General features: G+C 34.1%; 1 protein-coding gene across 1 annotated transcript in view; it reads right to left on the reverse strand.

Annotated features, from left to right (window-relative positions):
* Nucleotides 1–17,567: 17,567 nt before the first annotated feature.
* Nucleotides 17,568–26,510, reverse strand: part of LOC133179092 (beta-1,4-N-acetylgalactosaminyltransferase bre-4-like) — a 32,369-nt gene continuing 23,426 nt past the window's right edge. Inside the window, exons 5-8 of the mRNA XM_061313825.1 lie at nt 25,192–25,379; nt 24,959–25,081; nt 18,376–18,471; nt 17,568–18,158 (exon numbers count right to left, since the gene is read on the reverse strand). Of these exons, the coding sequence (XP_061169809.1) occupies nt 18,038–18,158; nt 18,376–18,471; nt 24,959–25,081; nt 25,192–25,379 (528 nt within the window). The 3' untranslated portion in view covers nt 17,568–18,037. The remainder of the gene's footprint in view (nt 18,159–18,375; nt 18,472–24,958; nt 25,082–25,191; nt 25,380–26,510) is intronic.

Below are 26,510 nucleotides of genomic sequence, written 5' to 3' on the forward strand. Positions count from 1 at the left end.
AATATACTTGATATAGCCAAAATTTCCATATCTTTTGATGAAATACTTTAATACTCAGAATATAAGGATATATTAATAGTGAAGACAAGATGACATGGTCAGAATGCACATGCATGCACGTGCTCGCGTGCGCAATGATTAAAATAACCAATATAATCGATATAGACTTAACTTGTACATTTTTTGATGAATTGCATTGAAACTCAGAATATAAAGATATATTAGAAGTGTAGACAAGATGACATGGTCAGCGCACACATGCATGCACGTGCGTACGCGTGGAATGAGTAAAATTACCAATATACTTGCTATAACCATAACTTTTACATTTTTTGATGTAATGCTTTGATACTCAGAATATATAGACATATTATTAATGTAGAAAAGACGACATTGTCAACATGCACATGCATGCACGTGCGCACGCATGCAACACTAAAATGACCAATATACTTGATATAGCTGTAACTTTTATACTTTTTGATGAAATGCTTTGAACTCAAAATATGTAGATATATACTAATAGTATAGATAAGATGACACGGTCAACTTGGATATGCATGCACGTGCGCACGCTTGCAAAGCGTTAAATGACAGATATACTTAATATAGCCGAATTTTTTTTTATCTTTTGATGAAATTTGAATATAAAGATGTATTGAAAGTGTAGACAAGTTGACATGGTCATTTTGTACATGCATGTCCGTGCGCGCGCGTGTAATGCGTAAAAAAACAATATACTTGATTGCCTTATTTAATGAAGCTTACAGGGAATAAGACACCAAAAGGAAGTTGGGGAGCGTTTGGGGAACATCTGTAACGGTCCCCGTTACAATTAATACTAGTTTATATTATAATACATTCCCATGGGATAATTTGACGTACCATACTGCAACAAAAGGTGGAAGAGGGGGCAAGGGTGCGCCTTTTCAATGTTTGTGGAAAAAAGTGGCGGCGCTTTTGATGCTACGTGCCTGTATTATTTTACCTGTTGTAAATATGCTTTATTCATTTTAAATATATTTTGTATAATGTCTTAAAAAAATTTAACCACTGAGAAATATTCGTAAGAATTATTTAAAGTCATATATGGCGTATTATATATATATATATATATATATATATATATATATATATATATATATATATATATATATATATATATATATATATATATATAAGTTCAGGCTACCTAAATTAAAAAGATCTTTCTATTTGTTTTATTACTTTATATAAAAACTTTTTTTGTAAATTACACAGTTTAAATCAATCACGTTTCAAAGATATTAGAAATTTAAAACAATAACCGATTTACTTATACCGATTCCGCATTTAATTAACAGACACAGTTTAATTTTTTTTAATCAATCTAACTATGGAAACATGAGGTTATTCAAGTTCAAAATCGGCGATTAAATTAATTTCAACGAAAATAAAGTATATCGTGTTTAACAACACTCAATCTCGTATTTTTATTTTTTAGCTCAGATACGCCATATATAGCTGTAACAATTATTCCGAAAGAAGATGGATAAAAACTTAGCGTTCCTTTTGACTTTAGTTCTTAGCCACCTACTACGGCAGCAATTAAAGACGTTTTAAAGCGTCAACTTAAATTAATCTGAACTCAATTAATTCCAAAGACTTTCCTTATTTTCCTTAATCGCGTATCCTCTGAAGTGACTTGGCCATCGAGCCACTGGGAATATCAAGGGAAAAATTGAGATACTCCTGCCTCATGCTCTTCTGCTGCCCATGCAGATTCATGTTCTAACGCTATATTATGTATAATATAAGTACATGTACATGTATACGCTCCTGCAAAAAAAATGCGTAGAAAGGTAATAATATCGAAACGTTACCATTTAAAATTAAGTATTTGCACACTGAAAAGAACCCAATCTCCCAACATCGATTTTATAGGCTGTTCCCACACAGCACCATGAGACACACATTTTATAATTTTGGCTTTATTTCAAGAATACGAGGAGTGATTTTTTATTACTTTTTCTCATTGACAAATAACGCAAATTAGAATTGCATAAAGAAAATGATAACAAGTGCTTTGTTTATTAATTCTTAAAATCTGAGCCAGGTAAAGAAAATTGTATCTTTTCCTAAAACTTTTCTACAGGGGTAAATTTAAATAAAAAAGAATAGCCCACACATCCGAGAAACTACTCATAATGATTCTTTATTCCAATGCCTGCAGCACTGAGTTACTTAAATTCATGTTTCTGTCTAAATTGTGCTTTTAGGTAAAATTTCTTTTCTTCGAAAATTCTTCTTCTTTTTTTTTTTTTTGAATAAGTTCTGTTTTACTTTTCATAAATACGGCAGTAATTATCGATTGACTAAAGTACACATAAAAGTAAAGTTTTTGCCATTGTATTTATGCATTTAATGTGAGTTGTTATTGAAATGTTTTCACTGTTTTCTTTCGTTAGTAAATCTTGGATCCACGCCTTGGCTTATACATTCAATATGCCATGTATTTTGATCCCCGCGCGCTGACCATCGTTTTTACGCAATAGCCTAGATACAATGTTTATGTGTATTTTGAAGACCCACCACCACCCAAGTGATCCTACCTCTATTATTCTTAATGAACCCTGTGTAGTTTTACTTTAAGATGGGCCATTTTGTTTAATAAAGACAGACTTTGGTCAATCTTGTTTACATCTCTATATTTAGAAATCGTGTCATCATCAGGTCCTTTGCCAGACCACCAGCTTATCAATGGCAGGTTACACTAGGACTTCACTTCCGGATTCAAACTTAATGTGTCATCTCCCGAGGGAGATGACAATAAACTAATTCAAACAAAACAAAAGTATGCAACTAGTAGACTTATAATTAAGAATAAAAATAATTGATTGCGTTGTTTGTTAGACTAATGAATTTCATAAAGAGATCACTTGACTATAGTGGTCCCCCTAATGATATAAATGTATCTATTGCAGCAGATTTTTCAAACTCAAAGAGAATTATTGACCTGTCCTTATTTTCAACAAACATGTTATCTGAGGCCAGAGGGCATCAGTCATAAGGCATACATGCATGATAAACATAATAATTAGTGGGAGAATCATGTAATATATTATTGTTCAGTGCCAAGGCTTATTTATCCCACATTCAAGTACTGGTGGGAGAAAATGTCCCACACAGCAGAATGTATGGGATAAATCCTATGTTTGGCAGTGTGTGGGAGAAAATATCCCACTGATCAGTATCGGTGGGATTTATCCCATTTGTACAATTTTGTGGGAGAAAATATCCTTATGGGAGAAAATATCCCATCTGAGATATTTTCTCCAATGGGAGAATGGTGAGATAGTACTTAGGACAAAAAATCCCATCATTCTCCCATGGGATTCTGATATTTAGGATTTAATATTTTTTGAAAATAGATAAGCTTGTGAGTTCAACATGAGATTATGTGATACTGCTAAAAATCCCACCAAGTAATATTAAAGTTTCTTTGATATCGCAATAAGAAATGGTAGTAAAAAGTCCGGACTATGTCATCTCCGGAGTTAAACGTCGCACTGTTAAAGAGAGATTTACAAACACATACACACACAGGGGGACAAACAGCATTACTAGCAATACTGTAGGGAGAAAACTTTTTGGGCAGAAAATTGTGTACATCACTATGATATGTCAAAATACCGTAATTCTTGAGATATCTGATAAATCATCCTATTCTTTTTTATTGTAAAATATACTTGGAGATGGAATACACGTATTAGTTTTTTTGTTCAGTAGTAATGATTTTTTTTTGGAAATTATTTATTGCGTTTTTCTTGTATACAACCATGTGCCGATATAATTGGTGTTGAGGTTCACATTTTTAGATCACCTGAACTGGAAGTCCAAGTGAGCTTTTCTGATCACATTTTATCTGACCGTCCCTCTGTCTGTAAACTTTTCACAATTTCAGCTTCTTTTCAAGAACTACTGGGTTAATTTCAACCAAACTTGCCACAAAGCATCAGTGAATAAACGGGATTCAAGTTTGTTCAAATGAAGGGCCAGACCCTCTTTCAAGGGAAGAAGTTAAGGATTAGTGAAAATTTAGTGACATCTTTTAAAAATCTCAAACACCACTGTGTCAGAAATGATGAAACTTATATGAAAGCTTCATTATGAGGTGTAGATTCAGTTTTACATGTATTCAGATCATGTCCCTCGAGGTAAGGGTGTGGCTACAACAGGTGATCTTTTTTTTTCAAAGAATATTTAGGAAAAAAAATCCTTCAATTTTTGTGCTGGGTGTCAGAAGAGATGATACTTATGTGAAAGCTTTGTTTTATAGCGTACGATCAATTTTGCGTAGCTGGCACGAAAAAATCCCTCACTGCTCAATGACCAAGAGTGCCAAGTATAGGTCTAAATTTGCAGCCCTCCACCGGCAAGTGATGACGTCTACGAATGAAAAATTCTCGAGATGGTCATTATAACAACAAAGACAAAATCATTTTTGTTCAAATTATGACCCCAGAGAATAGGTTGGGATCACAATGGGTGATTAAGGACATACGCAACGTAGTTTGAACTTTATTGTCTTTTTCCCTGGAGTTGAAGAGTTCCAATACTTAAAGGAACTGTGTGTAACATCTTAATGTCTATATATGGTGTTGTACACTTCTTCTAAAACAGGTTTGGATAAACAAAACATACAGAATATATGTTCAGTAATTTTTGTATATTTTTCTTTGAATTATACAAGAATTGTCATCAATTGATATCTTTTCAAAACCCCTGGTAAGGCATGCTGATTTTTTGTCTACACACATCTGATGAGACTATAATCTTAAATTAAGAATATCTTGAAAATTTATCAGTAGGTAAGGTACGTTGGGTATGTCCTTAAAGTCTTACATAGGAATATATACAGGAAATCTTTAACCCCCCCACCCCCTCGCCCCGTGGTTTAATTTTTTATCTGCTTTGGTAATTTCTGTTTGTTTAACTTGAATATACTCTCAATTTAATCCATAGATAAAATTTCATAATTTAATAATTTACTTAACATATACAGTAACACACCTTTACATGCAAATGACTTTTTAAAATTTTTTAGCTTGTCCAAAAAAATTCTGAACCACCCCCCTCTTTTGTCTGAAATTTCTGGACCCACCACTGAGAACAGCAGTAGGCCCGTGAATAGTGATACATATATGGAAGTTTCCTTAGATAGCGCAGATTCAAGCATCTTCAAATCAAACCGGGCCTAGGCTGGTGCCACAATAAGCGATCAAATTTTTACATAGGAATATATGGGAAATTTCTTTAATAATTATCTTCTCAAAAAGAGATCAAGGTAATGCAACAGAGCAAAACAAAGCAATGATTAGTCATATTTATATGGATTGTTGATTGATTGATTATTATTATACCTCTACTGATTTTTTCCCTATATAACATTAGATCGTTAGATGTGACTATTTCCCTAGAAATTATTAAGAATGGACTAATCCCCGTGTGTTAGTCAAGTGAGCTAACCCCAGCTTCGAAAGCTAATTCCCGATTATCCGTAATCCTCTAAGTTTTACATTAAACATTGGTATGATATGTGAATGGAATAATCCCCGATGTTAGTTCAGTGAGCTAATTCCTGCTTTGAAATCACGCTCTCTGAATCCTCTAAATTTTACGTTTGTATCGATATAATAAAACAGTTAAAAGTATATCATTGCGGGAGTTAGCAAGATTCCAGTTCCCCTCGACCAGGATTATTTCCCTCGGCTTCGCCTCGGGAAAAAGTCCTGGCCTTGGGGAACTGGAATCTTTCTAACTCCCTCAATGGTATACTTTAACTGTATATTGTTGTTTAACACCGAGTTGGCAATATTTCAGCCATATTTCGACGATAACATTAAGTGTATTTGACCATTTTTGAAGTTTATAGTTTCTCTGGCCATGTTTATATGGAGAATTGTCGTGCATTGTCATGCGACATGTTCTGATGGACGACAATATGCACAGTGAGGTACACATTGTCGCCGGCGACAATATGAACAAGACGACAAAACACGCTGCATGAAATAGCATACGAGGCAGGTCAGTGTAATATACACCCCAATTACATTCACAAAACTACCAAAAAAAACAACAAAAGAAGTCTTTAAGCAACAATATCTGTGGGACGACAATATGTACATGTGTTACTTTTCAGCCGGCGACAATACGTACCGATGGACAATATGTGCAGTGAGGGTAGGTACATATTGTCGCCGACGACAATATGTACAAAACGACAATACGTACCGTCACAAGGGGTCTTCTTAACGTCATAGGGAGTTGATATGTTAAATTGTATTGAAGAAAGCACAATGAAAACTAAGTTATCATCTGGAAAATGTTTCATGTTATGTATGATTTTTGACCTTGATCTTTAATCGAAAGGGATCTTCTTTAAACCACAAGGAGTTTCATTGCAAAAGCTCAGACTTCTAAAGATATTGCATGGAAACGAAAATCTTACACACAAACAGAATGAATGAATTTTGACCTTGAACTCTTGACCTAAAAATAAATAGGGGCTCTTTTAGGTCATAGGGAATTGTGATATAAAATTTCATTGCAAAAGCGCAAAGGCTTCTTCAGACTTCATCCGAAAACAAAAGTGTTACACACTGACAAAAAGTATAAATTTTTGACCTTGACCTTGGACCCCAAAATCAATAGGTGTCTTCTAAAGGCCATAGGAAGTTGAGATATAAAATTTCATTGCACAGGCTTCACCCGGAAACGAGTGTTACACACATACAGAATGTTACACATCCAGACGTCTCTGATGAGACAGTAGCTCTACTGGTCTGTACATATAGCAAAGAAAAAGTTGCACTTGGATTTGAAACTTTGCAACATGCAGCAATAGATAGAATTATGTATCTTAATGTAGTCTACTTGTGTGCCAAGTTATACTGAAATCAAACAAAAACTGTAGGAGGAGTAGCGTTTTAAAGGAATTTCACAGAAATTTCTATTTTTAGTAACCATGGCAACACCGTTCATCGAAATCAAAAACGGATGCACTAAATTATGTATCTTAGTGTAGTCTACTTGTGTGCCAAGTTTTTTGAAATCAGACCAAAACTGTAGGAGGAGTAGCTTTTTAAATGAATTTCACAGAGAATTCTATTTTTAGTAACCATGGCAACACCACTCACCGAAATAAGAATCGATGCACTAAATTATGTATCTTAGTGTAGTCTACTTGTGTGCCAAGTTATATTGAACTCAGACCAAAACTGTAGGAGGAGTAGCATTTTGAAAAATGACCAGTTGAGCTAAAAATAGAAATACAGACAGACGGAAGGACAGACAGACCTAAATTAATATCCCCAACTTTCAGTGAAAGTGGGGAACAGTAATGAAACTCAAGACCAATTTCTTAAAATTTACTTATGTTATCTAATGTTACATGTGATTCTCTAGGAAAACCGTGCTTTCTCCCTTATGTAATGGACACGATAGAACTCATGTCTGACATGATTTCAAGTTCATTTTTGATGAAGGCTTTAATAACTTCTTCTGTGTCTTTTGTTATTTCATCCAGACCAAGTTGTCTCTTATTTATCTCTTTTGTAGATTTTTATTTAGTCCCCTTATTTCTTTGACTTCTGTTCCAATACTGGAATCTCACTGACTTCCTAAATATGTTTCCTTGTTGTTGACATGTAGTTCCTCATGTAGTTTACGTATGAAGTCCAGTCCGTTTTCTAGGTCATTCACCTTGATTTTCTTTTCTTTCACAGTCTTACTCAACATTCATGGTTTGTGCATTTTTTGAGATTACCGAGTCTGTTCTCTTTACCAGGCTTGTCTAGCTTTCGTTATACTGTCTCTAATTTCCCCGTAAGGGTTTTCATTTCAGAAATAAGATACATGAAATATATGAAGATAACGAACAGTATTCAGGCTCAAAGGTCCATCAAACAATACAAAATAGGAGCAGAGCAAACACGGACCTCCAAACATCAGAGGTGGGATCAGGTGCCATGGAGGAGTGAGCATCCCCTGTCGACCGGTCACACCCGCCGTGTGCTCCTTGTCATGATCGGGAAATAACGGAAAAATCCGTCGACAATTCAGTGTGTAAATAATGGCCTAACAATTTGTATGAAAAAGTCAGTCAGCATTTGACTCAATGATAAATTGTATTTGCTGACAAGGTCATTGTATTGACCGTAGAACTTACGAAATGATGAATTTAAACGAGACAGCTGATATTCTTGTTTCATCAACTTGTTTGTCAATAATTTACCTCGTTTTAGAAATTGTACATAAGTAGAGCATGCTCTTGCGTATCGAATCAACTGAGAGATATATACCCCTTATGCAGGTGATGAAGGTATATTGCAGCATAAGTAAGGGAAGTTGACGATTGAAAGGTTAAAGTCATCACGTTTATCATAAAGTTTGGTTGTTAGATTACCATTATATCATTTTAAGAGTTTCATTGGGATATGACATGAAGTTGGACACGTGATCAAATCCTAGGACGCCCAAAGGATATAGTAGATTGGATCACGTAAGATCTTTATGTCATATCACAATGAAACTTTGAAAAATGATATTTTATTTCTTTTATTTATATACATTTTTTATTCGCGTTATAAAGAAAAAAATGCACTATTTAGACTTTGTTCGACGCCATGTGACGTCACAGTCTATAGACCTTACAAATACCTCGTGCATTTTGCTTTTCATGCGTAAAAAAATTGATCACGTGATCAACATCATGCAGGCCCGTAGGAAGCAATTTCACTTTGAGGGGGCACAACCTTACATTTTCAGTTGGGGGGGGGGGCACTACCAAGTACCAAAATTCCTTGACAAGCAAAAAAAAGTGATCAGACGTTATTAATGAGGGGGCACAAGCATATAGTAGCTATGTTTTCTACATGTATATTCTTCTATATATCTGGAAAAATTATTGGCGCCCCCCCCCCCCGGTTCCTACGGCCATGTCATGTCATTGAAAATTTAATGCCAATTTCATTAGTATTGTCATATAAGCAAAGACATTGGCAAACGTAAATATATATTATGTCTTGCATATCACCCTGTGCTGGTCCCTGCACACTAGTCGAGTCGTTGAATTGACACACATTCTCCATTTTATTCGTAGTAGGAAAGATGTAACCAACAAATTGCCGCTGCGGTTCATGTAGTCCATGAGGGGAATACGTAATAAATTGAGTGTTTTTCTCTGATAGTTTTGTGTGGACAGTTGAATCGGCATTACTTCTTGCATACATTATTGCTATTACACACACGTACTATCATTTGTTCATTATGGGAGCTAGCTACTGCTGGTACACTTTGTTTTTCTCGGTATAGACACGGTTGATTGTCTTACGTGAATCTTTTCCTCGCTTTCATCCTTTGTTTCCATCCGAATGATCCCTTTTTTCTTTTTGGTTTCAGGCATTCTCCTATTTAAATGTCATGTTCTACCTTGATTACTGACATATATTTAGCAAAATCTCGGAGCCGAATTTTAAGTCAAACATCTTACCATACACATGCGCCTAGAGAAAAACATGCCAAATATGTCATATTATGTTAAATAATGTATCTTCCTTGTTGTTATGATATTACTGGATTATTTTTCATTTGAAATTAGCAAAGTAATTTAAGTATTCCGTTCCATTTCAATACCGTTTAACTTTCTCTTAAATCGAAAATATGCTAAAACGCAAAGTCTTGTCATATTAAAACAAAGCACTAAATTCATGATGAAATGCCATCCCCAGAATAATCCAGTACAATTGGAGATAGCGAAAATATTTAACCACAATATTTGACAGTTCAACAACAACAAAGATATTGTTTTCCTTCAATGTATTGTCATTTTTTGACATTTCAACAACAATTAATATCCGTGCACTGTAATGAGATAAAATGATAATATAATTTGGAGAACAAGAACTACTTACAGTAATATTCCTCATCATCGTTTTTCTACGACTGGGTGTTTAGAAAATAAATTAAGTGCATGGTTACAATGAGCAAGGGTGCCGCATCCAAAAATGTTGAAAATATGGCCTCTGGGTCAGGAATTTTAGTGTTACATGTAGGACGGGTCTCTATTGGTTATAAAGTGAAAATGCATCAATATCTTACAAATCTTCATTTCTCTGCTTTAGAGTTTTTAATAGGCAAACTTAATACATGTTTATGAATAGCAAGATTGCCCTTTTCAAAATTGTTTAAATCGAAGCCCCTGAGACAGGGTTCTGGCTCTGGTTGTTTAGGAGATAAAACAGATACACAAAGTTGATGGTTATGATGGGCAAAGGTACCACTTCCAAAATTGTGAAATTCATGGTGCCTTGAACAGGAGTGTGGTGTTAGAGCGCTACTGATTACAAAATGAACATGCATCAATTCTTTAAAAATTTCTGCTCCTGGTTAATAAGCAGATAACTACATTACACGTTTATGGCGAGTAAGGGTGCTTCTCCCAAAAAGTGAAATTCATGGTCAAGGGTTGTGGTGTTAGGGACGTGGGGCGCTATTGATAATGTAGTAAACAAGCATCAATTCTTTAAAATCGTCTCTTTCCCTGGTTGTTTAGCAGATAAATTAAGTGCATGGTTATGATGACAGAGTGCCACTTCCGAAATTGTGAAATTCATATTCCCTTGGTCAGGGTATTTCGTTATATTTAGCAAACAAACTACGTGCATGGCTCTCATGAGCAACGATACCTCCTGGGCATATAGGTAGCATAAAGAACTCAAATTTTCTCAGATTTCTGAAATTCCTGACCGTTCTGGACTGGGCTCCATTGATTTTGTAGGGAAATTTTTACTTTGTTGGTCAATCAAATAAGAGATGTATACAGTGGCGCCTCGTTTATCCGGACGCTTCACCTTCCGGACGATATTTTTTGGGAATCGATTTTTTCCACGTTATTTTGTCTCATTCATCCGGAAATTCGCGTTCCGCATCCGGACGGTGTATTTCTACTACAAAACGTAATAATTCATTGAAAAATGACTCGTTTATCCGGACGGTAATTTTTTCAAGAAACGGCTTTTTCACACTTGTCTTGCAGTAGTGTTAATTGTTGTAAAAACATTGGCTATGCAGTCAACTTGAAGGTGGTTACCTGTGACCTACAAACAATAGCGTCTATAATTAGCGTGTGTTTACCCCAATTAAACCACACGTCTTTTATGAAGCTCGAAGAATTTCGCATACACTGTGCATTAATTAAATAATAACTCATTCAAAATCATATTGCTAACCGTATATACATCGGTAAATTGATGAGAATTTGGGAGAGTTGTAAATAAAATGAACAATAAATTACGAGCGATTCCGTAATGGTTTTGATCATGTTGGTTGCGTTAGTTTTAAATACGATTTTTCCATTTCTAAAAATGTAAATAAGACAGTTAAAAAAGGTACATAGTGAAAGAAATTCCTTTCTATTTAATGTACTACCGTCTATAAACGTACATTGCTTTAGAAAAAAGCCCTTTGTAAAGAATATACGGGGTTAGTTTACATTAATTTTGAAAATTTTCAATTATGATGCTGAACGGTTCTGTCATAGTATATGAGCTTCAAAAATTATAAAATATGGCGAAATAAAACAACAGTAGATCAAAATATATGTTCAACCCATGAATTCACATGCCAAAGAGAAGGCGTATAAAGTACCCTGTGTTAAAAAAGGAGGTGTCAGCACAAAATTGCCTATCATCTTTTTTTAATTGTGTAAAGTACATTTTAATACATTTTTTCTTTAATTAATTACTTCTTTTAAAGCTGAAAAAAAAAATGAATAAAAAAAAAAGAACATTAAACCAAAATATTTTGCTTTCACATTTGATACCAGTATGTGCATATACACATGCTTGGAGAAGTTTTTTTTTTAAGTTATTCACTTATCCGGACGATTTCGTTTGGGACGGCTCTAGGCGTCCGGATAAACGAGGCGCCACTGTACAAGAATTTTTAATAAATCATAAAATTAAAATATTGATACAATACTGAAAGATTGGGTCAAAATAAATGATTTTTCAAATTTCATTACTAGTGAAAATTTTTATATGGTTATGATAACACCACTTAAAAGATTTTAAGATTAATTGATTGTTTGTATGTTGTTTTACGTCCCATTCGAGAATTTTTCACTCATATAGAGACGTCACCATGTACAGTGAAGAGACTCAAATTTTGACCTTTAGGCCAAACAAATTATAGTCTTGTTTCCTGCTACCAGCCTGGAAAAAATAGGGTAGGTAGGTAGGAAAATTATTTTAATTTATTTTTTCCGATTGCATTTTTTGGATATGAAGTAATACAAGATCAAATTAAACATGTCACAGGTCAAAATTGTCTTTTAAATTAGATTTCATGTCTTTTTATGCACAACTCAAGTGTTTTTTTTAATGAAAGTATAGATTTAAAACAAAACAAGAATTTCATGAAATGCTTGTTTTGTGTTAAAACGGAAACCGATTACGGTGATAGAACGATGAAATCCTGGAATTTCCCAAATTTTTTTCTTTCAAAACTTAAAAAATACTTTAGAGTCGGGTGCAAAAAAATAGGGTAGGTAGGGTAGCAGGAAACAAGACTATTATATTTTTTTGGCCTTACTCGGCACTGAGGGCCATTGAGCAGTGAGGGATCTTTATCGTGCCAACGCCTGCCGTGACTTCGGTTTTTAAGGTCTCATCCGAAGGACCCGCAACTTTCACTTCAAAGTGCCGAGCGCATGGCGAAGGAACAGTTGTTACCCATTTTTTATCAACGTAGGTCAGTCGCAGCCGAGATTCGAACTCAAGACCTCCCGATCACGGAGCGAGCGCTCTACCGGTTCTGTAAATAATAAATAAAAATGATTGATTGATTGTATGTTGTTTTACATCCCATTCGAGAATTTTTCACTCATAGAGACGTCACTATACCGGTTGAAGGGCTTCAAATTTATACTTTTTACTCGGCACTCAGGGCCATTGGGCAGTGAAAAATCTTTATCGTGCCAACGCTTGCCGTGACACGGGGCCTCGGTTTTTAAGATCTCATCCGAAGGGCAGCTTTCCCTTTAAAGTGTCGAGCGCTTGGCGAAGGGACAGTTGCTACCTACATGTATTTTTTTGTCGACTTAGGTCAGTCGCGACCGGGGGTCGAACCCACAACCTTCCGATCACAGAGCAAGCGCTCTACCTACTGAGCTACATTGTACCGTGACCGTAATAGATAAATAAATAATAATAATAATAAAAATATATGATACGAAAATAACGTATTTGACCGTTAAACACTTGAAGACAAATAGAGGCCAATGTAAGATTTAAGGATTGTTTTGTATATGTGTATATTGTTTTAAGTGCTCAAGTACTATTGAGTTGCTAAGTCTAGTGATAGTGACAAATGGGATACAAATGGGGTATAGTATTATAACTAGCAAGTGCATTCAAGTAAATACACGTAGATCTACTTAACGAGTTGTCGCTATGTGCTAGACTAACTCATTTAATTTCCTTCCCTGGTCATTCTATTTCTCGCGTTTTGTGTTAACATGTCTTCATGTAATAGTTTATTTTATGTTACTTAGCATTTCTATGGATCTTTCAAGGTCAACAGTAATGTGAAGTAGACATTCAGGTGTTTCCCCAATTAAAGTGTTGAAACCAAAAAATCGCTTAAAATAAGTTTGCAAATCAATGAAATCATAAAACGTGTATGCAAATGCCTAACTATAGAACTAAATATTGTTGACATCCCAGACAATAGCAGGGGATCTTTTTATCATGGTGATGTTCATATTACTCTCAAGGACAAAATTTTTCAACCGTCCAGCCCTTTTCGCCATGCAGCAGAAACTGTCAAAATTGTCAGATCTTACTTTAGTGATGATGATGTCAGTGCCAGCAAGCCAATCATTCTAAGATACAGAGATGGTGGACCAGACCACAGACCAACATTTGCTTCAGTTCAGTTGGCATCTGTATTGGAATTCATAGCACTAAATCTAGACATATTCATTGCCTGTAGGTGTGATCCACACCAAAGCTATAACAACCCGGCTGAAAGGATGATGTCTCTTAAATTTTGGCCTGCAGAATGTGTCACTGAAACGCAAGGAAATGGAGTGTGGATTTGAGTTGAAAATGACATCGTTGTGTATAGTATGAGTGCAGTATGAAACAATAAAAATGAGGCTCTAAAATCAGCATTGAAAGAGTCTGTGAATGCTCCAATTCAAATTGTCAAAGATGTATTTTCCAGACTCAAAAGAACCCATGGGAATGTCTATGCTCATGATGCATGTAGTGATACAGAAATCACCTAGATTCTAGATATTGCACAAATTCTATGCCAAGATCTACATGGTGAACAAGTTGAGAAACTTAAAGACTTGTCCAAGTATCCTGAATTACATCAGTTTGTGCAGCGTCACTGTAGAAAACGTCAATATAGCTTCCAGGTACATGTATTATAACAATTATTAAAAATTATGTATGCTTCAAGCTTAAAGTTGAATAAGACTGAATTTATTGTATTATCATAATTAACATATAGTACCAATGTCTTCTTTAATAGGTGAAGAAATGTAGTCTACAAGATGTGGATAGCTGCTCGTATTGCTGCTTAAACCCTCCAAGATTAGAGGAGTCCTTATACATTTTTTACCTGATCCCGTCTTGGAGAATGAAGAATACAAATCATTTGAAGGAGTATATGGCACAGAAACGGATGAAAGTGCAAGATCAAGCCTCAAAGTATCCAAAGAGGCAACGGAACGGGAGAAGGAAAATAAACCACTTTTTGTTGCAAGTTTGACTGTATATTTGTATTTAAAAAATGGAATCCTATGATATTAAATGATAAAAAAAAGTCTTAAAAATTGATTATTTTCTAGGTGTATTTATTTCTAGTAATATTTATTTTGTACAGAAGGAGATGAAAGGTTATATATTACACTGGTTTATGTGGTGGTTTCTTGTAGTGCTACATGTAACTCTAACAGCTTCTTGTCTTCCATGTGTGTACTTGAGTTTCTATTGAGTCATTCATAATATGCATATCAATTCACTATTCTTATTGACCTGGTGTGCTATCCCTCTCTCTCCTTTTATTATCTATGAAAATATCACTCTTATTAGTTGTACACTTTAATCACAAATATATGCTAGATTTGTACACCCATTTATTAAAACATTTGAAAAAAATCTTTAGATTTATATATTGGATATACCAAGCCATTTTTAATTGCAGGAAAAGTACGTGGATTTGTATCCTGCCATGAATGTGGTAAGAGGAGGGTGGTGTACAGTGCAAGCCTTTTGACAGCACAGAGGCTTGCACAGCACAGAAGCAGAGAGCTGTTTTGAGAGTTGAAGAAGAAATGCTTTTTTTTCTGTTGGGGGCCCCTTATTCCCAGGAGGGGAATATCAGGACAGGATAGTTGTTCGTGAATCCCTGATATGTAGTGCTTACATTGAAACCCAGTACTATGCAGGTGTGAAGTCATTGAATTTATTCTAATACCTGTAAACTTCAGAATGATAATAATATATATTAATTGAACATATGAACATTGTGATACCTATAAAAATTATTTATACATAATCATTGTAGGAATCACTGTGACATTTGATCCCATCTGCCTCTGCTGTGGTGACTTGCAGCTGGAGTCAAATAAGGAAATTGATCAGCTAAAGGAAAGCTTTGCAATAGTGCGCCCCATTTGTACAACATGTTATCGCAAAGGACTGCAACCAGCAACACGGAATGCAAAAAAACAAACAAACAAACAAACTTGAATTAATGTATGATCAGATTGAATAAAAGTCAGCTCACCTCTTTCTTTTTCCTCCTCCTACCCAAAATTTTCAAAACAAAAAAAAAAATCCGTAAAACTAAAAATTAAATTTCTCTCGCCTTATTACCCATCCCCCCTTAACCAAATGCATGAGGACATCTACTCGAGACCATTCTTGTATTTTGTATCTAAATCAAAAAAATATATACATTTTCGAAAGTTTCCCAGATTTTACACGAAATATCTAGAGAAAAAATACTGCATTTCTAAAGGGGCATTACTCTCAAAGCGAATCCTGCAAATTACTAAAAAAAAATAATTAAAAACATATCACCTACATAAGCGGTTTTGAACTATTTCCTTCTAATACATTTGAAAACACTCTTTTAAGTGTATAATAGCAATTTTTTTTCAAATGCTTATTCTAAAGCAGTGTTTCAGATTTTCTGCAGATATGTGTATTTGAAGTCGTCTCCTTATCACTCCGTTGACATGGTGATCTTTAATCAGTTTAAAAATGCTAACATCCTTGTGGAAAATTGGTCATTTCGATTGTAGAAGTGCTAATTAAAACATTTATGAGAGTTGGTGATTAATGAAAAGAATATTAAACACACGATATAACTTGTTGATTTTAGGGCTATGTGTAGTTTCATGAGACAATTTAACAAAAAAATCCTCAGCAGTGCTTCCAGGTTTGCAAAAACAAACATCGTTGATTTATGTATAGATTGGGGAAGATGTTACAAAATGTGTTTTAGGAAGTTTTCCCAATTGTTGGTATAGATTATATCACAAATGTGCTAAGCAGGGATAATTTATGAGCAAAAAGTCGAAAATGGAGAAGGGGGATCTTGTCCTCAAGCACCTGTTCAATTTTGTACATGTTGGATGTCAAAACACGAAACCTCAAATCATTTTTTTTGAGAGATGATACAACAAAACTGACATGGTACAGTTAATTTATTCCCAGAATTACCTACTATGTACCATTAATTCAAGCATGCTTATTCCAGCAATAAAGACTAAGTAAACGTTATTGCTAGCAATCGAGAGCGCTATCAAACAATGCATTCAAGATTTAACCCGGGGCATGACTGATCAAAAATATTTTTCAAGAAAACTTTTGACCATTCAATCACTTTCTGCCTTCCAGAAGTACGCGGTTTCTTATTTTGCCTCATTGGATCGGACGACATGAAAGCACATTGAATCAAAGGGCTGGGTATCGAGTTTGAATATAGCCTTGAACTTATTAACGCGTCATGAAATAGTGAAGATACATTTTTATGAAAGAACAACACTGTAGTGTGATTAAACTGATTGCAGTTTTTACTGCAGATAATGGAATTAAATTGACATAAATTAATTAAACCCCACCCCTCCCCGAAACTAAAGAGATATGATCATATATTAATATACTATCAAAACATTATAAAAACTTTAAAACCACAATTTAATGGTTCAGGAATGAAGGCTCATACTGTAAAATCACATAATTTCGTTGGGTAATATTTTCGAGCTTTGAGCAAAACTGCCAAAAAGTATTAGTTTGTGGGGAATTGATGCCGTGATTGGAGAAGCGATGAGTAGCTATGAATATGAAGTTTTTTCATTTCGTGGTGGACGTGAATTTGTGGGTCTCTTCATATCCCGAAACAGGAAAATTAACCCCCACGAAAATTAGTGATTTCACAGTAGTTGATAACCAATATGAAACGTGTACTGAAATTACTGTGAAGAAATGAGAGAAACTAAGACACAAGTTTCAGACACTTCGTTGTATTTGTTGCAAAATTCTTATTTAAAATTTTTGTGAAAAAATTGGTTTTTAAGCTATCAAATAAATATACAAAAAAGATAAAAATGGACGACCCTAAGCTTGTACTGTGCTTAACTTTTCATATGTTACCTGCATAAACATTTAAAACAACTACAACCACAATTCGATATGAAATTGTGCCATTCTGTGCAACGTTTAAGATTTTTTTTCTCGCAATTTAAGTGACTGTGTATAACAGATGCATCAGAGTTCGTGGATAAAAAAAAAATATTGGTTTGACATTCATACAATTCTGCTTCATTCTTCCAAAATGTTCTACACAAGCACAATTAAAAAAACACTCTGTGTCAGCCTTACACTACAGTTCCTTAAGTATGGTGTGTTACAGATTCTGTGGAAAAACAGCATTCCTCTCCTGCTTCTATTTCTTGACATACATGTCTGAATGTTCACAGAATTACCCGTATTCTTGTAAAAAGGTCTTGTTCTACTACTTTTATCTCTTGATATCGTACACTAGAAAGTCCATCCTTTTTATATCGTGTATAAGAATTAGAAAGTATCTTGAATCTACAAAAGTAAAGAAAAAAATATTAATACTAAGAGTCTTTCGTTCGTGTTGTTTTTTGAATGTCCATTTAGTATATCTACATGTTTTCCGCTTATCCAAATACCCTTACCGTATCTTTCACAACTTTTAAATTTTCCCCATTTAGCAATTCATTTCACGTAAATTTATATTTTTTTTTGTTTTGATTTTCGCCGTAAATTTACACAAAATACATACCTATCATTATTGATCTTTGACTGATTGTGCTTGATCATTTTATATCTGCTAATGGAAGGAGACATCCGCTTTATTGTTCTACCACTGGCATATATTCTGCAACATTCAAAGAATAGTTTTCAAGCAAATGGAATTAAAAATAAATACACAAACATCTCCTTATACTGTATAAAACAAAATATAAATGCCAGAATACATTTTGGGTTTTACTTAAAATAATATAGTTCATGTATTTTACATGTACTCAATATGTATAAATTGTTGCAGCTTCCATAGCAAGAAAGAAAATTTACGGTAGTAAAAACAACAATGTAATGTTAGCGAATTCAGAGAATATGTCCCTCCAACCGGGTACCTTAATCCTGTATAAATAAACTTTATTAATGAAAGAAATATTGATTTATCAATAATTATTGAAATGGAAAATAATTTGAACCACTAATTACAATCAGAGTTAATTTCTTTTGATAAAGAACGATGGCGCGTTTGATTTGCATTCGGCAGGAATCTGGGCGCACATGAAATTTTCATTGATCTGTCGCATGATTTTTTTAGCATCTTTGATCTTTCGGGTTCCTGTGAATTGGAAGCGGAAATAATTACCCGATATAGTGTTTTGACTTGCTAAAGAATAACTTGAAAATTGGCTAGATGGGCCATTTGGCACAAAATGTTACATCTTTGAATACGTTTTTCTAAAAACTGCTATCTCTTGGTCATCTTTTCATGTTTTAAAACGTTATCTGTGTATATTTTGATACAAAGAAACTGGCAAACATTTGTAAAAAAAAAAAAAAAAAAAAAAAAAAAAAAAAAAAAAAAAAAATTGAGAGAAAAACCGAAAACTATCAAGAAATGAAAATGTTTTTTCCAAACAATCCCAATGCGTAAATGTGGTGCATACTTCATTGTCCTTTTAAAATTAATCTTAAAATTAAGACTGGACCCTGGAGGCATTAATATTAATTATGTACTCATTCTAATCATGCAGCAACTTTGTCGTATGTACACGTGTTTGTCCATGAGTAAAAAAAGATTTTCAAAATTATATTTATCAATGTATGGCCAACGTAGGCCCAGCCTGGGGCCTAATTCTGGGCAAGGGGGCAAAGGAATTTCTCAATTATGAATGATGTTTAGTTGCTTATTTATAATGATAATCATGTAAATGCATGCTAGATTCATGGGTAAATGTTTACATTCAGTGTATTCTTCGTTGAAATCAATTTGAAATCAAAAACGTTTGATCGCCTCTGAACACTGTGCAAGAATACACAATAATAACTACATACGTTTTCAGTTATTAAGAACATTATTTTTGCTCAATTAAATTGAAAATAATTATCCTACAATTTTTTTTACTTATCCTCCCCGTGCACTGGAGGACGTATGAGGCCGTTATTCTTTTTACCCTTTAAGAACAAGGTTCTTAAAGGTGTTATGATATGATCAACATAGCTCAACCCTGGGGCTAGAATTATGGATCCAGGGGTATGGATTTATAAATCTTTGTAAAGGGTTTCAAAAAAAATATTTAATGAATTTATCATGCACGAACAACTTAACAACACCCTGAGGCCTGAAGTATGGGTCAGGAGACTATTGATTTTACAATTATAGTTTAATGAAATGTAAAATGATGAACTTGATCATTCTCAAAAGTCGAATTAAACAATACACATCATGAGCAGAGCCAACATGGACCTTTGAAAACGGGTTGGGATCAGGTGCCATTCAGGAGTCGAACGGTCAGACCTGCAATGTGCTCCTTATTATGATCAGTTAAACAGAAATATCGGTAGACAATTCATCTTCACAATGCCAAGGTTTTGTGATTTCTGAACTCCACACAAACCCTTGACATAAGTCGCTATTTAAAAGTTGGGCTAGAAAGCTTCTATTTCATTTGTTCCTGGTCTAGGACTGGAACCAATCAGAAAACAGCTTTTATTGTAGGTAAGTTTTGTAAACAAATATGACTCGTCTTTAAATTGGAAAGTGTCAATATTGTAGGATCTGTGACTAGTTACATTAAATGAAACATCGGGGATTACTTTTTGGAAGATCGCCCTCCTTACAATCACAAAAGATATGCTCTGGAGTTGAGACATTTGAAAACGACTAATTTGAAAAATATCTTCTCATTGGTTAGTTTATAATTACCCACTACGTCATGTGTAACCACAAGCCAAACTTATGTCAAGGGTTTGTGTGGCGTTCCGAAATCACAAAACCTTGACATTGTGAGGATGTAGACAATTCAGTGTGCTTTTTATGGCTTTAATTTGTGTGTGAAAGACGTCAGTCAGCATTCTTCTTAACGACAGGTTGAATTTGCAAACAAGGTCATTTTATCAACCATAGAATTTGCAAAGCGTAGATTTTAAACAAGATTATTCATATTCTTGTATCATCAACTTATTTGTCAATAACCTGCCCCAGTTTAAATTTATTAAAAAATGTTCGCACAGAGAACATGTTCTTGCATATCAAAACTACTGTTAGACATACCCCATATGCAGTTATAAATGGTATATTGCTACATGAAAAAGGGAAATTGACGAAAGAATAGTTGAAGTCATCAGCGTTTGTCAGAAACTTTTACTAATAAGACATCCAAATAGGAAACAATTGTATGAGACTTTGTGGTGTCTTTCCTTTCGAGTTGAATGGGATATAAGGAATCAATATTGGAAAGAAACTGTATATATTGTTAATTGATAACAAGTCGTCGATATATTTAAATATTGAATTGAAGACCACAGGGAGAGACTTCATCTTTTCATGTAGAAGATTTGGAGTAAATTCTGCTTCAAATGAATGCAAAAACCCCCTCAAAAAACAAGTCTGCTATTGACAGGGCTCAATAAGTACCCATGGGAATTACATGTATCGACCATAGAATTAAAGAAGTGTTGCTTTTAAGCGAGTTAGTTGGTTTCATCAACTTATTTTTCAACAGCCTGTGTCGCTTAAAAAATTATTCGTAAGGAAAAATGCGCTTCAAAATGAAAAATGATATCGAATCAACTGTGAGACATATACCCTACATGCAGGTTATAATGGTATATTGTTACACAGATAAGAGAAATTGAATAGAAAAGTTGACGTCATCACCGATTATCAGTAAGTTTTGTTATTTTGTCATTGATGGCCTTTAACTAATTAAACATCCAAATATAAAACGAGCTGTGTCAGATTTTGCGGTGTCTTTCATTTCGACATTTGTACGCAACTGAATATACTGTTAATTAATAAAACGTCATAAATAATTTAAATGTCGAATTGAAGACCACAGGAAGAGACTTCTTTTTAAGTAGAAATCAAAAATCAAGTCTGCCAGCTAATGGGGGGTTAAATAAGTACCCATGGGAATTCCAACAGATTGTATGTAGACTTGGTCTCTGAAAACCTACATGGATAGTGTCAATGAAAAACTCACGCATTTTAAAATATCAACCTTGGAGTATTTGTGTGTATAATTAGAATGTATTGTAACAAAAATAAGATTGCAGACGACAAATGACAAGGTATGCAATCTTACAAGTTCTATGTTTTATTGAGGAAGCAGTTGACTATTATGTCAAAAAGTCTGATCTTTAATTTATCATGGGAAATTATTGTAAACAGTTTTGAAAAGTAGTCAGTTTTGAATATTATTGATTTAGGTAAGATATTGACACTTCAAATTTTCTAAAAGTTCTTGGAGTTTGAATATCCACATCTGATTAACACCAATTCTCGAATACATATATGCCGTGTAGTATTCGTTAAGTTTTTTCCAACACTGTTGTAAATATTTTTGTGAGAAGTAAGGCTTGGAAGAACACTACATAAACTATTTGTGTTCAATAAAATCAGTAATTAGTTTTCCTGTAAAATGTCTACACATGTATTTTTTTAACAGAGATGAATTTGAAAGCTGTAAAATATTTTCTTGTTGGAACCTACAAAGCGTACTTACCCTAGGCTGATTCATGGACTGAGGGGTTATGAATTTCACAATGATGGAAGAGGGCTAATTGTTCATTGTAATTCTGTAAACAGTTTGCTTATTAGAGGGGAAGATATCCAAAGAGGTATTTGAAATTTTCAACAAAATTACTTTCTTATAATCACTCTGATTGTACACACGAGTACTCTGGTGGATATAAAAAGGATGGTAGAGTTCCTTATTACAACATCTGTGTAGTCTTTGGAGACCAGGTCTTCAAACAAATTGTTGGAATTGAGATGGACACTTACTGTTCTTTATTTTTCGATCTGTTTTAATATTCCTGTTAAGGTAGTACACAATAGATAGGCAAAAAATTTCCTCAAATTCAATTTTTTTGAAATTTTGTTCTAGGATTCAAAATCTCTCTAAATATGTAATATGAAGGAAATTTAACATAATAATATTTGCTCACATTGTTTAAATATGGCCTATCAGACCCTTGTAAGAAGTGAAATCAGACATTTGACCTGAGAATGTGCCTTATTTAATACTATCAATTGATCAATTGCAAACTTGTGTGATGCTGTTTATAAAGACAAACTTTTAGTTACTCAAATTCAGTAAAATACATATGTATGTTAACACCGGTAAATTTGAGTAAAACGTGATGTAAAAATAGAACATACATAACCTCGGAGCTGAAAACTCACATATAAATATGCTACACTTTAAGTCCTCTTAACAGAGAATGTATGATTCAATTTTTACATGAAATCAACAGAATGATTGAAATTGATCCGGAAATAAAATTGTTAAAGTACGGAAAATTGAACCGTTGATTTTAGATATTTTGGCAATTAAAAAAAATCAATGGTAAAACACTTAAGGATTCAGCAGATGGCGTCACAACATTTGACCTTTGACCATTTGATATGACCTTGAGCTTTATTGTACATAAAGAATGGAGACTCATTATATATATATTTTCAAATTTCAGTCGTCTACTATTAATGGATCAAAAGTTACTTAGCATTTAATAACAGACTGCTATATCACATTTAGACAGCATAGACACATTCTAAAATGCAGGCTCCCAATTGACTAATATATAGGATGTCTCTAATTTTTTAACAAAATACGGCGAGAACATGTAACAGCTTATTAATTTTCTTACAAAGATTAATGATTATTGACAATATAACTAATATTATTCTTTTTTCTCATGTACATTTAAAGAAATGAGTTGAAATAGATTTCATGGGTGTTTTGTACTACCTTTAGCTGAATATATTCAAAACCTTTAACAAGAGAAAACAAGATGTGTTTGTGAAACACTGTGCCCCCGATGGTAACACAATTCTGGAGTGGGACGTAGACTACAGTACAATAGTTATGGCCAATGTTAAAGTTTTTCAAATGTAGGTCAAAGGTCACAGTTGAGGTCACATGATCAAAAGTTTCTGTACCAATGGAAAGGTCTTGTCATAATGAACACTCATGTCAAACATTAAAGCCTTACCCTTGACAGCGCAATAGTTATGGGCTAGGTTAAAATTGACAACAGACAGACAGACAGACAGACAGGACAAAAACAATATACCCCCGGGATCTTTCGATCCAGGGGCATAAAGATAACACTTCCTGTGGCCTCCTTCTCGACATTCAGGTATATCGACATTTTATCAATACATGATAGTTCCCCCCATTCATATGTTGATTCGATATATCCCGGTAAACCCGAAATTAAAGAAACCTCAGACTCTGCATGTATGCATATTTCGAGTTTTGTCTTTCTTTGGATAATCTTGCAAAGTTCTTGCCAAGTTTAAACAAGGTGAGGCATACGACAAGAAATATCTTAATATTTTTGAAAGTTTTTTTATATAACTAAATGAAATTTAAAAATAAAAATAGATAGAGGAATATGTATGTAAAATATTGATAACATTCGTTTACTAATTATTTTATAGCAGTTGTGATATTACTTAAGGAATAACTGTCTTATTTTTTGGATTCATGATGTGATCAATCGAGTGGCTTGCGTGATAATTTGCATAAACGCCGAAGGCGTTTATGCATAAAATTATCACGCAAGCCAATCGATTGATCATCGTCATGAATCCAAAAAATCTGACAGTTATTCCTTATATTTACATGCTCCTGATTCTGCAAATTCCCGTGCTAATAGCCCCGCTTCTGTCTCTATTTGTCCCGCCCCGCACGTGATTTTTTTTTAACCGCGCCTATCGATGAACCAGTAGATTTATGTAGAAATAAAGTATTTTTACAATTTGTAATTTTATCTCGAACATAGACATTGGAAATGTAAATATTTTTGAATCAATCCTCGTGTTAATGATACCAGTTTTACACTTCTTTTGCTATGGTTTGGCTGTAGGTTAGGCTAACATCAGAGACAATCATTTGCCATTTAATTTGACTTAAACCCCTGGGACAAATGTCAAATATACATCTTTAACCCCTAATTACTATAAATGTCGGGTGTAAAACTATGCGTTTTATAAAAAGTCATGGTCCGCACATGACACGCACAGAAGGATTAGGTACATGTAGGCAGACAGAAGGCTGGAGAAGTGATTCTTACTTACACCAAAAGATTCTTTACAGTCAAATACGATAACTTACCTATAACTCATGTCGTCATCTTCACCTCCCCAGTTATAAAACAAATTTGACCAGCCATTGACGGCTTCAAAGTCATTTTTCAGCCATGCGGATACTCCACCAATAAGCTTGGTGTCAGGAAGACTGCAGCGACAAATATGTAAAGGTTTTGAGAAACGTGCATGGACAGCTGAGGGAATAGAATTGTCAGCCTTATCAAATTCATATCATTCATCGTGCTAATTATTGCTCACCGGTAATTAAATTTATCTATGGCATAAGACAAATGCATAGGACTTCTACAGCACCCGTAAGATACCCGGTCGTCCTCTGGTATTAGGTCGACATCTTGAAATACAAAACAGGTGTAGTTGTCTCTTTTCAAGGCTTCCAAGTATCCAATGTTAAGTAGTAAACCTTTATTGAAGTCTTGATTATCAATCTACAAAATTACAAGACAAGAAATGGATATTAGTAAGTTTCAATTTTGTTTTTCCAAGTGGAGATCTGAAAAAAAAAATTATATTGCTAGTGTAGTATAGTGTCATAAAACAATTTCGAACAAGAAATGATGAAATAATATTTTTTTATATGTTATATATTCTCATACTTTATCCAAGAAACAATAGAATACACAGACTAGTAACACCATTATGAAGAGTAACGACTAGCTTGTGTGCATGTGTATGTATTTTTATTTAAAACAAAAATATGATTAACTTTATACAGTAAACATTCTCTTAACTTCTGCTCTGCAATCAGTTGATTAGCTTGGTAAATTTATGTTCCAAATAAAACATTTTGTTTATAGATTTATATTTTGAAGATTTACATGTAGCATTCTGTCGCTGCGTGGCGCAGTGGTAAGAACATTTTGTTTCAGAGTCGCAAAGAGTCCTATTCTACAGTCGAAAAGTAAGAAGTTTGTCTTTACGTCGCGGGTTCGAATCCAAGTGCAGAACATTGGACACCGGTTCCTCGGATGACACAGTAATAACCGAGCCCCTGTCGCAGTGACTTTTTTCAAAAGACCCCCGACTGCTAAGAGGCTGTAAGTGCCGAAAACAGGCCTAAATTTTCAGCCCTCCACAAGCGTTAAAAGTGTTTTAAAAATGTCTAATTATACATGTATAAAATTGATCACTTACTTATGTGTTCTACGGTAAATGAAGCACATGAGTTTACATCATGTTTACTTTCGTTTTCCCACTTCCTGTGTATACGGAGTTTACTTTGTTTTTTACAGTGAATACTGAGGCATTCCGAATGTTAGATTATCGATTTTTCTGTTACTGCGGGAAATATGAATAGCATGTTCTTTCGATAATGACTGAATGTATACAAGATTTTTGAAAACATAAGAAATGTTTATAATGAAAATATTACGGTTTGTTTTATAATTTTCATAGACAAGAATCGACGAGATTTTACTAAGAGAATTCTGTATTGAGATTTTCTGTTATATTTTCTGTTAATGTCAATAATGATAATACAGAGTCTGTGTTTTTCTGTATTTTTCTATGTTTTGCTCGTGCGATGTATACGTAATGTAGAATTCTGTTTTTCATAGTAT

The sequence above is a fragment of the Saccostrea echinata genome, unplaced genomic scaffold (genome assembly GCF_033153115.1).
Source record: "Saccostrea echinata isolate AGI-Se365-2 ecotype Australia unplaced genomic scaffold, CSIRO_AGI_Sech_v1 ptg000004l, whole genome shotgun sequence".
Taxonomy (NCBI): domain Eukaryota; kingdom Metazoa; phylum Mollusca; class Bivalvia; order Ostreida; family Ostreidae; genus Saccostrea; species Saccostrea echinata.